Below are 17160 nucleotides of genomic sequence, written 5' to 3' on the forward strand. Positions count from 1 at the left end.
GGAGTGCTCCTAATCTCAGTTTGTTACCTGTATAAAAGACACCTGTCCACAGAAGCAATCAATCAATCAGATTCCAAACTCTCCACCATGGCCAAGACCAAAGAGCTCTCCAAGGATGTCAGGGACAAGATTGTAGACCTACACAAGGCTGGAATGGGCTACAAGACCATCGCCAAGCAGCTTGGTGAGAAGGTGACAACAGTTAGTGTGATTATTCGCAAATGAAAGAAACACAAAAGAACTGTCAATCTCCCTCTGCCTGGGGCTCCATGCAAGATCTCACCACGTGGAGTTGCAATGATCATGAGAACGGTGAGGAATCAGCCCAGAACTACACCGGAGGATCTTGTCAATGATCTCAAGGCAGCTGGGACCATAGTCACCAAGAAAACAATTGGTAACACACTACGCCGTGAAGGACTGAAATCCTGCAGCGCCTGCAAGGTCACCCTGCTCAAGAAAGCACATATACATGCCCGTCTGAAGTTTGCCAATGAACATCTGAATGATTCAGAGGACAACTGGGTGAAAGTGTTGTGGTCAGATGAGACCAAAATGGAGCTCTTTGGCATCAACTCAACTCGCTGTGTTTGGAGGAGGAATGCTGCTTATGACCCCAAGAACACCATCCCCACCGTCAAACATGGAGGTGGAAACATTATGCTTTGGGGGTGTTTTTCTGCTAAGGAGACAGGACAACTTCACCGCATCAAAGGGACGATGGACGGGGCCATGTACCGTCAAATCTTGGATGAGAACCTCCTTCCCTCGTCCAGGGCATTGAAAATGGGTCGTGGATGGGTATTCCAGCATGACAATGACCCAAAACACACGGCCAAGACAAACAAAGGAGTGGCTCAGAAGAAGCACATTAAGGTCCTGGAGTGGCCTAGCCAGTCTCCAGACATTAATCCCATAGAAAATCTGGGGAGTGAGCTGAAGGTTTGAGTTGCCAAACGTCAGCCTCGAAACCTTAATGACTTGGAGAAGATCTGCAAAGAGGAGTGGGACAAAATCCCTCCTGGGATGTGTGCAAACCTGGTGGCCAACTACAAGAAACGTCTGACCTCTGTGACTGCCAACAAGGGTTTTGCCACTAAGTACAAAGTCATGTTTTGCAGAGGGGTCAAATACTTATTTACCACATTAAAATGCAAATCATTTTATAACATTTTTGACATACGTTTTTCTGGATTGTTTTTGTTGTTATTCTGTCTCTCACTGTTCAAATAAACCTACCATTAAAATTATAGACGGATCATTTCTTTGTCAGTGGGCAAACGTACAAAATCAGCAGGGGATCAAATACTTTTTTCCCTCACTGTAAACATCGACTTCAACTGTTGGTGCCTGAGACAAGATGGCAGATGAAGCGGCCAAAGGAGAACATGACAACATCAACACCATAGTTCCAATGTCAAAATGTAAAATAAAGTCAGTCATCAGAATCAAAATCACAGACAAATGGCAAAAAAGAATGTACAGAATGGGAATAAGGAAGGGATCTATATAGTACTCCATCCACACACTGATTTCAATAACCACAAAGGACTCTCAAGATGATCAGAAACCATAATCACCCGTCTGCTAATAGGACACAACGGCCTCAATCACTCCCTCCAAAAGATAGGAAAACACAACACAGGTTCATGTCCTAACTGTCCAGCAGCAGAATCTACAGATCACGTCCTAACTGTCCGGCAGCTATCGAGTGCCATCATGGTTAGTGATAACTGAGGATCTTGGGCCGTCCCTACCCTAAACCCTAACCCCTACCCTTACTGTAACCTTAACCATAATCCTAACCTTAACCATTTAAAACTTCAATATCAATGGGGTAGCATCAGTGTTGGGACGTCCCAAGGAGCCTGGATAGCACTGACCGTGCCATCATGTTTTCGCTAACAGACCACGTGACTTGTATCTGCTCTGTGATTGGACGATACAGACCGCAATGCTGAATGGGATGAGTAATTTGTTTCCCCCCTAACGCGGTGTGTACACAGTGTTGTATTCTTGACTTTTTAAAATCTATCACAGTTTCTTAAAAGCGATTTATAATCTTTTTAATTAATGGTTCACCTCGTAGATTTATATTCAATGTTTGGAACATCGATAACCAGCATGTTGTTGACAGTATATGTTAAAAATCAGTGGCCATGTCAGTTCCTGGAACCATATTCATGGGAACAGGGCATGGCCGTTGGAGCAAAAATAGAGTACCACAGTATGACTCATAATACCCATAAAGCCCAGCAGTCAAACAAGGAAATGGTTACAATATTTTTTCCCCCATTCATTTTTCCAATAGGGGATATTAGAAACATTTAAAATAAGAGCTGTGTTTTGTGTAGGCTTACCCTTACCCTGATAACCATGTAAATCTCTCTAGGACAAGGTGACTTATCAATATATTTGCCTGTATTTACCAAAAATGAAATGCTAACTAGCTGCTAATGTGGCTATCATAAAGAACTACAAATGCCATGATTAACTATCTAATGTTAGCTAAATTTAGTCATTAATAAATTAGCTACATTTCTTTATAATTACAATTCTATGAAGTTTTAAATTGACACAATACCTGTCAGCAAAGGTGTCAGCTAGAGATGTGTCACGTCCTGACCATAGAAAGCTCTTATTTTCTATGTTAGAGTAGGTCAGGGCGTGACTGTTTTTTTTGCTAGTTATTATTTTCTGTGGGGTTCTAGTTTGGTTTTTCTATGTTTGGTTGATTTGGTATGATTCCCAATTAGAGGCAGCTGGTATTCGTTGTCTCTAATTGGGGATCATACTTAAGTAGCTTGTTTTTCACTTGGGGGTTATGGGATATTGTTTATGTGTAGTTGCTTTGTAGTCATGGTTTGTTTATTCTTTATTTGTTTTGTATTTTTCTAAAGTTTCACTTTCTAATAAATTATGTGGAACGCTACTCACGCTGCGCCTTGGTCCGATCATTATTATAACGAACGTGACAAGATGACGTGCAGGAGCTTGCATGATGTCTACTTTGATGCTAATTTGCATTTTCGAATCTGTGTGTAAATAGAGACGACTATATTGATAAAAGTCTCCTTGTCCGAGAAAGATTTACATGGTTATAAAAACATCATGCCAAGGTAAGCCTACACGAAACACAGCCCTTATTTGAAGTGTTTCTAAAATTCCCTATGGGAAAAATGAATGGTGGAAAAACGATTGGAACCATTTCCCAGTTTGACCGCTAGGTATTATTGGTATTATGACACCTCCACTGTTGTGCTCTATAGTCTGTAGATGTGCAGGGTAGGGGAGAGTACCTTCTGCTGTAGCGACACATGGATGTGATCATAAGCCCAGATAGCCATCCCTGGGACAGGACGAGTGTGTCACAGGTCGCCGGTGGCACCTTAATTGGGGAGGACAGGCTCATAGTAATGGCTGGAATGGAATGGTATCGAACACATCAAACATATGGTTTCCATTTGTGTGATACCATTCCATTTACTCCATTCCAGCCATTACTATGAGCCGGCCTCCCCTCAGCAGCCCTGTGGTGTGTGTGTGTGTCTGTGTGTGTACATTCTCTTGTCCCTGGATGAGAGAGAGGGCACTAAGATAGTCACTGAGTAGGAACTATTCATCCCTGTGACATCCACAGCTATCTCGGTCATATTGTAGTTCTGTAGAAAAAAGGGTAATGCCCATTCACTGCTTATTAAAGATCTGGCATTTGGTATTTTATTATGATCCTCATTCGCTGTTGCAAAAGCAGCAGCTACTCTTCCTGGGGTCCACACAAAACATGAAACAATAGAATGACAATACAGAACATCAATAGACAAGAACAGCTCAAAGACAGAACTACATACCATTTTTTAAAAGGCACATGTAGCCTACTGAGTGACTTTACATCTCTCTCTCTCATCCAGGGACAAGAGATGCATACACACAAACTATCTAGGTCAAATAGGGGAGAGGCGTTGTGCCGCGAGGTGTTGCTTTATCTGCAAATCAGGTTTGCTGTTAATTTGAGCAATATGAGACTGAAGGAAGTTCCATGCAATTAGGGCTCTATATAATACTGTACGCTTTCTTGAATATGTTCTGGATTTGGGGACTGTGAAAAGACCCCTGGTGGCATGTCTGGTGGGATAAGTGTCTGTGTCAGAGCTATGTGTAAGTTGACTATGTAAACAATTTGGGATTTTCTACACATGAATGTTTCTTATAAAAAGAAGTGATGTAGTCAGTCTCTCCTCAACTCTTAGCTAAGAGAGACTGGTATGCATTGTATTATATCAGCCCTCTGATTACAATTAAGAGCAAAACGTACCGCTCTGTTCTGGACCAGCTGCAGCTTAACTAGGTCTTTCATTGCAGCACTGGACCACACGACTGGACAATAATCAAGATTAGACAAAACTAGAGCCTGCAGGACTTGCTTTTTGGAGTGTGGTGTCAAAAAAGCAGAGCGTCTCTTTATTATGGCTAGACCTCTCCCCATCTTTACAACCATTGAATCTATATGTTTTGACCATGACAGTTTACAATCTAAAGTAACGGCAAGTAATTTAGTCTCCTCAATTTGTTCAACAGCCACACCATTCATTGCCAGATTCAGCTGAGGTCTAGAACTTAAGGAATGATTTGTATCAAATACAATGCTCTTAGTTTTAGAGATGTTCAGGACCAGTTTATTACTGGCCATCCATTCCAAAACAGACTGCAACTCTTTAAGGGTTTCAGTGACATCATTAGCTATGGTTGCTGATGTGTATATGGTTGAATCATCAGCATACATGGACACACATGCTTTGTTTAATGCCAGTGGCAGGTCATTGGTATAAATAGAAAAGAGTAGAGGGCCTAGAGAGCTGCCCTGCAGTACACCACACTTTACATGTTTGACATTATAGAAGCTTCCATTAAAGAAAACCCTTTGAGTTCTATTAGATAGATTGCCATATCGTGGATTCAGAGCTGAGGTTGAAAAGCCATAGCACATACATTTTTTCAACAACAGGTTATGGTCAATAATATCAAAGGCTGCACTGAAATCTAACAGTACAGCTCCCACAAACTTCTTATTATCGATTTCTTTCAACCAATCATCAGTCATTTGTGTCAGTGCAGTACATCTCTATAAGCATGCTGAAAGTCTGTTGTTAATTTGTTTACAGAGAAATACCATTGTATTTGGTCAAACACCATTTCTTCCAACAGTTTGCGAAGAGCTGGCAGAGAGCTTATAGGTCTGCTGTTAGAACCAGTAAAGGCTGCTTTACCACTCTTGGGTAGCGGAATTACTTTGGCTTCCCTCTAGGCCTGAGGACAAAGACTTTCCTCTGGGCTCAGATTAAAAATATGACAGATAGGAGTGACTATAGGACTATAGAGTCAGCTACCATCCTCAGTAGCTTTCCTTCTAAGTCAATGCCAGGAGGTTTGTCATTATTGATCGATAACAGTACTTTTCCAGCTCTCCCACACTAACTTTACAAAATTCAAACTTGCAATGCTTTTCTTTCATTATTTTATTTTTTTATGCATGAATACAATTGCTCACTGTTCGTTGTTGGCATTTCCTGCATAAGTTTTCCCACCTTGCCAATGAAATAATCATTAATAAAATAATTGGCAACATAAAATGGTTTTGTGATGAGTAAGCCATCTGATTCGATGAAAGATGGAGTTGAATTTGTCTTTCTGCCCATCATTTCATTTAAAGTACTCCAAAGTTTTTTTTCCATCATTCTTTTATCATTGATCTTGGCTTCATAATAAAGTTTCTTCTTCTTTTTGTTTAGTCACATAATTTTTCAATTTGCAGTAAGTCAGCCAGTCAGATGTGCAGCCAGACTTATTAGCCACTCCTTTTCCCCCATCTCTTTCAACCATACAGTTTTTCAATTCCTCATCAATCCATGGAGCCTTAACAGTTCTAACAGTCAGTATCAAATCAAATCAAATCAAATGTCATTAGTCACATGCATTGAATACAATAGGTGTAGACCTTACAGTGAAATGCTTACCTACGGGACCCTTGCTAACAATGCAGTTAAAAAAAAACAAGATTAAGAAATATAAGTAACAAGTAATTAAAGAGTAGAAGTAAAATAAGAATAGTGAGACTATATACAGGGGGGAACCGGTACAGAGTCAATGTGCGGGGCTGGTTAGTCGAGGTAATTGAGGTAATATGTACACTACCAGTCAAAACTTTTAGAACACCTACTCTAAATTGTGGAATAATACTAAAGGCAACACAACTATGAAATAACACATATGGAATCATGTAGTAATCCAAAAACTGTTAAATAAATAAAAATATATGTTATATTTGAGATTCTTCAAATTGCTATCCTTTGCCTTGATGACAGCTTTGTACACTCTTGGCATTCTCTCAACCAGCTTCACCTGGAATGCTTTTCCAACATTCTTGAAGGAGTTCCCACATATGCTGAGCACTTGTTGGCTGCTTTTCCTTCACTCTGCGGTCCGACACATCCCAAACCATCTCAATTTGGTTGAGGTCGGGTGATTGTGGAGGCAAGGTCATCTGATGCAGCACTCCATCACTCTCCTTCTTGGTAGAATAGCCCTTACACAGCCTGGAGGTGTGTTGGGTCATTGTCCTGTTGAAAAACAAATGATAGTCCCACTAAGCCCAAACCAGATGGGATGGTGTATCGCTGCAGAATGCTGTGGTAGCCTTGCTGGTTAAGTATGCCTTGAATTCGAAATAAATCACAGACAGTGTCACCAGCAAAGCGCCCCTACACCATAACACCTCCTCCTCCATGCTTTATGGTGGGAAATACACATGTGGAGATCATCCATCCACCTACAGCGCGTCTCACAAAGACACAGCGGTTTCAACCAAAAATCTCCAATTTGGACTTCAGACCAAAGGACAAATTTCCACCGGTCTAATGTCCATTGCTCGTATTTCTTGGCCCAAGCAAGTCTCTTCTTCTTATTGGTGTCCTTTAGTAGTGGTTTCTCTGCAGCAATTCAACCATGAAGGCCTGGTAACTCGAATGAACTTATCCTCTGCAGCAGAGATAACTCTGGGTCTTCCATTCCTGTGGCGATCCTCATGAGCGCCAGCTTCATCATAGCGCTTGATGATTTTTCAGATCAAAACAAATCAAAGTTTAATTGTCACATGCACCAAATACAACAGGTGTAGACCTTATAGTGAAATGCTTACTTACAGGCTCTAATCAATAGTGCAAAAAAGGTATTAGGTGAACAATAGGTAAGTAAAGAAATAAAACAACAGTAAAAAGACAGGCTATATGCAGTAGCGAGGCTACAAAAGTAGCGAGGCTACATACAGACGGTTAGGCTGATTGAGGTAGTATGTACATGTAGATATGGTTAAAGTGACTATGCATATATGATGAACAGAGTAGCAGTAGCATAAAAGAGGGGGTTGGGGGGGCACACAATGCAAATAGTCCAGGTAGCCATTTCATTACCTGTACCTGAGTCTTATGGTTTTGGGGTAAAAACTGTTGAGAAACCTTTTGTCTTAGACTTGGCACTCCGGTACTGCTTGCCATGCGGTAGTAGAGAGAACCGTCTATGACTGGGGTGGCTGGGGTCTTTGACAATTTTTAGGGCCTTCCTCTGACACCGCCTGGCGTAGAGGTCCTGGATGTCAGGCAGCTTAGCCCCAGTGATGTACTGGGTCGTACGCATTACCCTCTTGCGGTCAGAGGCCGAGCAATTGCCGTACCAGGCAGTGATGCAACCAGTCAGGATGCTCTCGATGTTGCAGCTGTAGAACCTTTTGAGGATCTCAGGACCCATGCCAAATCTTTTTAGTTTCCTGAGGGGGAATAGGCTTTGTCGTGCCCTGTTAATGACTGTCTTGGTGTGTTTGGACCATTCTAGTTTGTTGTTGATGTGGACACCAAGGAACATGAAGCTCTCAACCTGCTCCAGTACTGCCCCGTCGATGAGAATGGGGGCATGCTCGGTCCTCCTTTTCCTGTAGTCCACAATCATCTCCTTAGTCTTGGTTACGTTGAGGGATAGGTTGTTATTCTGGCACCACCCGGCCAGGTCACTGACCTCCTCCCTATTTGCTGTCTCGTTGTTGTTGGTGATCAGGCCTACCACTGTTGTGTTGTCTGCAAACTTAATGATGGTGTTGGAGTCGTGCCTGGCCATGCAGTCGTGGTTGAACAGGGAGTACAGGAGGGGGCTCAAGACGCACCCCTGGGGAGCTCCAGCGTTGAGGATCAGCGTGGCAGATGTGTTGCTACCTACCCTCACCACCTGGGGGCGGCCTGTCAGAAAGTCCAGGATCCAGTTGCAGAGGGAGGTGTTTAGTCCCAGGATCCTTAGCTTAGTGATGAGCTTTGAGGGTACTATGGTGTTGAACGCTGAGCTGTAGTCAATGAATAGCATTCTCACAAGTGTTCCTTTTGTCCAGGTGGGAAAGGGCAGTGTGGAGTGCAATAGAGATTGCATCCTCTGTGGATCTGTTTGGGCGGTATGCAAATTGGAGTGGGTCTAGCGTTTCTGGGATAATGGTGTTGATGTGAGCCATTTTTGCGACTGCACTTAAAGTAACTTTCAAAGTTCTTGAAAATGTCCGTGTTGACTGACCTTCATCTCTTAAAGTAATGACGGACTGTCATTTCTCTTTGCTTATCTGAGCTTTTCTTGACATAATATGGACTTGGTATTTTACCGAATAGGGCTATCTTCTGTATAACCCTCTACCTTGTCACAACACAACTGATTGGCTCAAATGCATTAAAAAGGAAAGAAATTTCACAAAACTTTTAACAAGGCACACCTGTGGATTAAATGTCAGGAATTGTGAAAAACTGAGTTTGAATGTTTTTGGCTAAGACCATGGTAACATCAGATAACATAGTAGTTGGTTAATGATTCATCTCACTGTGTTGTTATGCTGACATGCAGAATCTGGGCTAGGCTTGCTGGCCCCAGTGTGTCAGACAGAAACAATAATATCAAATTCAACTTCAGACTTGTATAAATTACTTCATATTTCCAAAATACAATCCATTCCACACATAAATGTGTAACTATTTTGTCCCTGTGTTATTTAAATCTATCACAGATTAAGAACAGTTAGAGCCAATCTTTAGTGTGTAGCAGTGGTGATGGCGAGGTTAAAATGTCACTTATGACTTCATTTTCCACATGACAACAACTTCTCATAGTGTATACACAAAACTAAACAGCTTATACAAATTACATAGCCACACAACCCAAACATGACAGCCAACATGACTAATAACTCTGAATAACTGGGTGAGTTCAAAGGTCAAAATCAGAGTTTATTATACAACCTTTGATCTATTGTGTGTCAGGACAGGTGTGTGTATCACCCAGACTATGATCTCAGCTGAGAAACACACACGAAGAACACTTCACAGAGACAACATGTTCAGGTAAGAACCTCTTCCAGTACTTTCAGGGGAAAACCACTGCCATATAGTACACGTTACATCAGAACACAGTGAATCAGTTGTCAGTTAATCAGGTTAATAATCATCAATAGTCAGTTGATCATCATGTCTCTCTTCCTCTCAGAATTTCTGTGTTGATCTGCATCTCTCTACTGGTTTATGGCAACTCAGCCAAGCCATACAAGTCCTGGGTACGTACTGTAGACTGCATAAATATAACATTACTTCAATGTATGTACTCGCCTCCCTTAAGTGTACTATGTACTATTATTCTCCTATGTACCAGTCTTCTGTTCTCGCTCTTGCAGGATAAAGTGGCTGAGTATGCAGTCCAGGAGACTCTGATGTGAGTCCTCTCTGTTCTGTTATCTTTCGGTTCATATATAATAAAATATGCAGACCTGTGCAGAAAATGTGTATCAGCCTAAAGCCGGGATGCAAGCCAATCGCACTTTGTCGACAACGCGCCGTTTACCTTGAATGTGATTTCCACAAACGCGGTAACATTGTCCACAGCATTATACAGATTGAATCCCGGTCTGTGTTTCCCTCCCTCCACCCAGTAATAATGCTTCACTGTTCACTCCCTCTTTAGGTCTGAAAAGGAGAGGGTGATGTTTGATCTGGGGCTGAAGCAGGTGGAGGCTCCTGAAGACATGGACATCACTAACAATGACATCCACCCTGTCATGGCCATCTGGAAGAACATGAGAGGGGGAGGTGGGAAGAGACAGAAGGTAGAAAAAGAGGTAGTCCAAGGCAGATACTCCACAACCGAGGAGGACATGGACCATCTATACCACCCATCCATGGAGCAGACCCACGAGGCTGACCTGGCCAGAGCCCGATCTCAGCCAGAGGACACCTTCGTTCGGATGGCCATCCAGACAGAGCCCCTTGAGGAGGATAACACCAAGTACTACCAGGAGGCTGGGATAGATCTAGATAACATCTCTCATCTCTTCTCAGGCCAGGTGGATCCACGGCACCCTGAAGAGGACTGGGACGAACTCTACCATCCAGAGATGAAAAGGGGAGACGGGCAGTACCAAGTGGACGTGCCTCACCAGGGGGAGCTAGCTGCTGTAGGGGCAGAGGTGAAGGGTCATAGTGAGCCAGAGGAAGACAGGGATGACCTCTACCATGGTGACCTGCCTGTACCTGTACCTGGCCAGGACAGGCAGCAGTCTGCCGATCGGCCCTCTCAGAGGATGTACAGAGAACCAGAAGAGGACCTGGATGACCTCTATCATCATTAATTAAACACCTAAGACCCATGATATCTGCCCCCTAACTGACTGTCAACTCTACAGTCAGATACAGCTCTACTGCATCCAATCAAATACAGTTAAAAGCTGTACATACAGCAATGGGTTAAATGCACATCGGAGTGACTCTATAGAAGTCTATAAACTAACACTGTATGGATCTAACCGTTTATTATGTTTAATAACCAGTACTGTATAAGTTGATCTTCTAAAACATTAAAGACACTTGTAACCTCTACTGTAATGTGTCTGTCTTACATCTACTTAATCATTCACATGGAATACGAATAGAAAAATCACTATTGTTTATTTACAATTGATACATTGCATATTCGATTTCAGACGGATCGTGACATCAACATAATATATATTTTTAAAGAAAATCTAGATGTTTCTCAGAAACATGCAAACTCAAATTCTTAGGTAATTTGTTAGGCAATGCGAAATTTGGTTGTGCCCCGTCGATAACATTCATTGTGTGTGTCAATCTAGTAGTTCACCCGGGATGACTCCCTTCTTCAGTATCAGGCACCCATAGAGCGCTGTCTCCCTGTTTATATAGAGAGAGAGACACAGTAAACACACACACAAAACTAGAGAGATACCTAGTCAGTTAGTTGCACATCTGAATGAATTCAACCGAAATGTGTCTTCCACCATTTAACCCAACCCCTCCGAATCAGAGCGGTGCAGGGGGCTTCCTTAATCGTCGTCATCGGCAGCCTGGGAGCAGTTGTTGTTGGGGGTTAACTGCCTTGCTCAAGGGCAGAACGGCCAATTTCTCCACCTTGCCAGCTCGGGATTCGAACCAGCGACCTTTCGGTCACTGGCCCAACGCTGTTAACCGCTAGGTTACCTGCCGCCCCACTTATCTACACTGATGCATGACGTGCCCACACGCACACACAAAGAGAGAAAAACCTGTATCTCACCCAGTTGCTACAACAGCAAAGGCTTTCTTGGCTCGTTCATAGAATGCAAATCTCTCCACCTTCTCTAGAGGAGCCTGGACACAGAACACACAATAACTTTACTCAACATATAAGTATGTGTGTGTGTGCGCATGCGTTCACCCCTATCCACTCACCTGTACCCCAGCATGTGCCAGCTTCTGTCTGAAGATGTCCCATACAGGAGTGGCTAGTCCCCTTTTTTTGTCACTGTCCACCAACTCCATCACGGCAGCCTACACACGTACATGCACACAAAACAATTGGTCACTGTCCAGCTAGCTCTCCAGATGTGACATATTGACATTTCCAGTTGCTGGGGACCTACCGGGCTGAGGACGTAGGTATCCAGGGGCAATAACTTCAAAATGGCCTCCAAAAGCTCAGCAGCCCCTAGACCTGCGGGAAAATCACAGAGACTGACCATATAATACAATACAACACACTCTTTAATTAGGGCCAGTATCGGGACACTCGTTAGTATCGTGGCAACACTGGCAAGGAAACAAAACACGAAGGAAAACAGCCCTAATGTTGGAAACAAACAATTATTTGTGGTCATCCAGACAAAGTGGGTGGGGTTATATCCTACCTGTTTGGCCCTGTCCGGGGGTTTCATCGGATGGGGCCACAGTGTCTCCTGACCCCTCCTGTCTCAGCCTCCAGTATTTATGCTGCAGTAGTTTATGTGTCGGGGGGCTAGGGTCAGTCTGTCACATCTGGAGTATTTCTCTTGTCTTTTCCGGTGTCCTGTGTGAATTTAAATATGCTCTCTCTAATTCTCTCTTTCTTTCTCTCTCTCGGAGGACCTGAGCCCTAGGACCATGCCTCAGGACTACCTGGCTTGATGACTCCTTGCTGTCCCCAGTTCACCTGGCCGTGCTGCTGCTCCAGTTCCAACTGTTCTGCCTGCAGCTATGGAACCCTGACCTGTTCACCGGACGTGCTACCTGTCCCAGACCTGTTGTCCCAGACCTGCTGGAACCCTGACCTATTCACCGGACGTGCTACCTGTCCCAGACCTGCTGTTTTCAACTCTCTAGAGACAGCAGGAGCGGTAGAGATACTCTCAAAGATCGGCTATGAAAAAGCCAACTGACACTTACTCTTGTGTTGCTGACTTGTTGCACCCTCGACAACTACTATGATTATTATTATTATTTGACAATGCTGGTCATTTATGAACATTTGAACATCTAGGCCATGTGCTGTTATAATCTCCACCCGCACAGCCAGAAGAGGACTGGCCACCCCTCATAGCCTGGTTCGTCTCTAGGTTTCTTCCTAGGTTTTGGCCTTTCTAGGGAGTTTTTCCTAGCCACCGTGCTTCTACACCTGCATTGCTTGCTGTTTGGGGTTTTAGGCTGGGTTTCTGTACAGCACTTTGAGATATCAGCTGATGTAAGAAGGGCTATATAAATACATTTGATTTGATTTATTTTCCATGCTACAGCAAACAATATTTTACATACATTGTGTTTTCATTTTTGCCAGGGAAAAATATAAGTATACTACATACCGGTACTACACCACATAAGTATCCGGAGTGTTTTTTCTGTTCCCCTGGTTAAGTAAAGGTTAACTATACACCTACCATCAGCTCGGTTAAGTAAAGGTTAACTATACACCTACCATCAGCTCGGATCTCAATGGGACCGCAGGTGCAGGTGGAGGAGGTAGGGAAGTTTGTATCAGCCAGAACTGTAACAAGACAATGAATTCAAATATATCAATGTAATCTTTTTATTGTCCTTGTTTGAGACTTCAATCTGTAACCAGGAGTTTGAGTTGAGAGATGAGTTGACACATTTTTTTTTTTTTAAACAGAAGTTGCCAGATTGATTGGATGGGGGATAAACTAAAACTGTAATGTCTTCTATTGACTATTGCATTTCACCTCGCTTAGGTGGTATAAACCTACAGCCTAGGTTTGAGGAGTTTAGAAACAAAAGCCAATAGTGGAGGTGCATAAAGATGGCGGCCCTCATGCACTTACCACAAATTCCTAGTTTTTAATAAGTTAGCCATATTGTACATTGCTCTCGTTACCCTTTTTTGTATGGACATTAGCAGATATCACGTGCTGTAGTTTAAAAACTCAGTGTGGATAGTGCTAAAACAATGATGTCATATTTGAATTTTGCCATCTTTATGCACATTCACCATTACATCAGTTGTTAGAATGCATTAGATTGAAGATAACAGTCAGTCAGATTAGGCTACAGGTAAAACATATATAATTAACACTGACTATTGGGAAACACAAGCACTTCTTACCTCTAAATCGCCAAGCTATTCATGTTGAATAAATGTGTGTGTTATTTTGAACTATGGTAGCAGCTAAATTGTTCAGTTCACAGCTTGCCTACATTATGCCTAGGCTATTGCAGACTATCCAAAATAAGATGTAGGCCTATCAGGAGCTAAAGGCTACCTGCATATATCTAAGAAAACCATGGCAAAGTTGAATTACAATAATAAACCCAGATTTTAGTCTGTAGCCTATGCCTATTGAAATGACAGGTCAATCTCGCAAATGGGCCATTTATAAATGTTTGCAGTCTTAACATCTGGCACATAATAATGGCAGAATTGCCAGAAAATAGCCTAACATTCGGGTTTTTTAAATTTTTATTCATCCAAGTGTTTCTTGCTCAGAGATTTGGACATCCTCTGTCCAACTTTCATCACTCAAACTCCTGTCGGATTTATCTATAGTGCGCAAAAGAGATGCATTTACAATTATAAAACCGGTTTCGAGCCCTGAATGCTGCTTGGCTAAAAGCTGTGGTATATCAGACCGTATACCATGGGTATAACAAAACAAAAGTTACTGTTCTAATTACGTTGGTAACCAGTTTAAGCAATAAGGCACCCTGGGGTTTGTGGTATCTGGCCATTACACCCGGGCTAACGGCTGTATAGAGGCACTCTGCATTGCGTCACGCTTAAGAACAGCCCTTATGGATGTCGATTTAACTCGTTTGACTGCAATGATTAAGCAATAAGGCACAAGGGGTAAGGCATGTGGCCAACGACTTAAATCGTCATCCATTGACGGAAAATGATCTGGCGAGTTTAACCCGGCCAATTATCTTTTCTCTTGCGACATATTCAAATGTCTTTATTATGACATGTCATAGTTCACAATAATTCATATTTTGATGAAAACAGAATTTTGCGTCTAACGTCGTTACAAGTTTGGTCGAGATTACTTCTTAATTGTCTCGATAACGTTTTGGGGAAAAGGGTTTATTGTATACACGTGTCCGCTCCTCTCTTGCTGTCGAAAAAACTAGTTGGGTTCGTTTTCAGACCTTTTGCGCGGGTTGAGCAGTCATTGTCTTAGAACTTGTAGCGGTACCTGGCAACCCTGATCGGCACACTGCTTTGTTTGAATTACAGTGCTTTGCGATTTCGACGCATGCCTCGGAGCTCCGGTATCAAACATTAACATCACTGCTGACAACAAGATCCATCAAACAGATGACGTTCACAGACCTTCACTGAACCAGCAAGTTAATGTTCGCTCTTACGAGCGTAGCTAGCTGATTTATTTACCCAGTTCGTCTCCGTGGCCCATCTTGGCCAGAGCATACAGCAGCTCTGGCGACAGAATGGACGGTATTCCTTTTAGAATAACCATAGTAGCAGGTTCGATAACACAGGCACTTCACAGAAGGAAAAAGACGACCAGGAAGTAAGTCATGAGATCAGAGTGCTTGTAGGCTATTTGATTAGTCTAACACAGGTTGCCGAACTACAGTCAGTGAGGGCACACCCCTCCTCAGGGGCGGACTGGGGCAGAAATTCAGCCCTGGCATTTCAGCCACAACAACCCACATAACCGCGAGCGTGCACACCCTACTACTTACACACACAGGCAGTAATGCTACTGAAACATAACATAGGCAACTAACAGTCTAAATATCAGACTGTTACCATGGTTACTCCACAGATAGACTGAAAGAAGTCGCTGTAAAAAAGATGCAATTGTCTCTACAGGCCAGAATGTTGAATACAATGATATTTACCGGTTGTCTGTGCTGTTGGTCCTTTTGGCTGTAGGAAGTTTGCCAGCTGATTGCATGGGACAACTTTGGTCTGTTCTTCGGTTAAACTCGGTCATTGTTGACATACTGTATTGTGGAAGTCCTGTGCGAATTGCATCAGCATTGAAAATACAAACTGACATACAGACCAGCATATTGAAAGTCGGGTTAATAACACTACTCTGTGGCTATTTTGTCACAGATTACCTCCTGCATAAGGAAAAAATCTGCAGACAACAGGTAAAGTACTTTCAAATGAAGTCTATTCAACAGTATGACTTGTGATGGGACTGTTCACAAAGATGTTAGAGACGAGAGAGGAGTCTTCCACTCTCAGATTCGTAGAAGCTAAGCGTTTCTCAACTTTTACTGTACCAGTGACCGGTGAAACATAGCCCTCCTTTTTTACCAGCTCTTTTTAACCAGCTCATGTTTAAGACAAATACAACATGTAAAAGCACCACTGAAGATACAACTGTCTGTCCATCTGTCTGTCACGACGTGTGTGTAAGTGGCAGGGAAGTCAGGCGCAGGAGAAACAAACTTGGTGTAACTGGAGTAGTTTAATAAAGTTAAAAAACAAACTCCAAAACCAACGTACATAATAAAATAAACATGGGTATAATAACCCGTCGCGCACCAATACAACACGAGCACATAACAACAAACAATCTGACAAGGACATGAGGGGGAACAGAGGGTTAAATACACAACATGTAATGAATGGGATTGGAACCAGGTGTGTAGGAAGACAAGACAAAACCAATGGAAAATGAAAAACGGATCAATGATGGCTAGAAGACCGGTGACATCGACCGCCGTGCACCGCCCAAACAAGGAGGGGCATCGACTTCGGCAGAAGTCGTGACACTCTGTCTGTCTGTGATTCTCCTTGTTCTCCTCTGTTGTCACTGTCTGTCTGTCTGTCACACCTAAGTGTTAATAGTTAAAATTACATATAGACCCTACATATTAAGGAAATGGCAGTACATCTGTGTCTCTCTGTTTTCTTCCTAACTCCACTGCACTCACCTCTGAGCTGTCTATGCTAAGCCTAGCATATTTTCCCACAGCACTGGTACCAGGGGATCATACTGCCTGTGCTGGGCCCAGCAACATCTTAGTTGTGAATGAATAAACACATTTATTAGATAAAGAAGAAATATTACTGAATAAATGCCTAAATACTTACAGTATGTCATACATGTGTCCCCATCCTAAGTGTTAATTATATAATATATCGCCAAAATATCAAACTGGCAGAACATGTGTCAGTGTTTGTCTCTCTCAGTTTTCTCCTTACGTCCATTACATTTGACCTGCTACAGCAGCAGCTGAGATATATGTGCCGCGAAGCCTAGCATCACTGGGACCAGGGGACCACACTGCCTGTGCTGTGCCCAGCAACGCCTAGGGTAGCACTTTATTTTAAAGTCCCATAATAAACCATTAT

The 17160-nt window shown here is 42.7% G+C and overlaps 2 protein-coding genes across 3 annotated transcripts; one reads left to right on the forward strand and one right to left on the reverse strand.

The window, feature by feature from the left end:
• The first annotated feature begins 9294 nt into the window (after positions 1-9294).
• On the forward strand, positions 9295-10943 carry si:ch211-217g15.3 (uncharacterized). 2 transcript variants are annotated; one of them, XM_014154378.2, is made up of 4 exons: positions 9300-9419; positions 9562-9628; positions 9746-9783; positions 10033-10943. In XM_014154378.2, the coding sequence occupies exons 1-4, from the start codon at positions 9364-9366 to the stop codon at positions 10694-10696; spliced, it is 825 nt and encodes a 274-aa protein (XP_014009853.1). In that variant the 5' UTR covers positions 9300-9363; the 3' UTR covers positions 10697-10943. The 2 variants fall into 2 exon arrangements, with proteins under 2 accessions (XP_045556616.1, XP_014009853.1); XM_045700660.1 differs by having other exon boundaries at positions 9295-9419; positions 9562-9783.
• Positions 10944-11038: 95 nt separating this feature from the next.
• fuom (fucose mutarotase) lies at positions 11039-15356 on the reverse strand (the record flags this gene model as incomplete). Its single annotated transcript, NM_001165267.1, is given in 6 exon segments — positions 11039-11255; positions 11638-11711; positions 11793-11891; positions 11984-12054; positions 13288-13356; positions 15217-15356. Coding segments are annotated over 6 exon segments (465 nt in total). The 3' UTR covers positions 11039-11188.
• Positions 15357-17160: the final 1804 nt, after the last annotated feature.

This window comes from Salmo salar, chromosome ssa18 (assembly GCF_905237065.1).
Source record: "Salmo salar chromosome ssa18, Ssal_v3.1, whole genome shotgun sequence".
Lineage (NCBI taxonomy): Eukaryota > Metazoa > Chordata > Actinopteri > Salmoniformes > Salmonidae > Salmo > Salmo salar.

Excerpts from the sequence above, each read along its gene's own strand:
- si:ch211-217g15.3 (XM_045700660.1), top strand. The coding sequence starts at position 9,364 with ATGATCTCAGCTGAGAAACACACACGAAGAACACTTCACAGAGACAAC. Across the intron at positions 9,420-9,561 it reads CACAGAGACAACATGTTCAG|AATTTCTGTGTTGATCTGCA; the intron begins GTAAGAACCTCT and ends TCTTCCTCTCAG. Across the intron at positions 9,784-10,032 it reads GCAGTCCAGGAGACTCTGAT|GTCTGAAAAGGAGAGGGTGA; the intron begins GTGAGTCCTCTC and ends CTCCCTCTTTAG.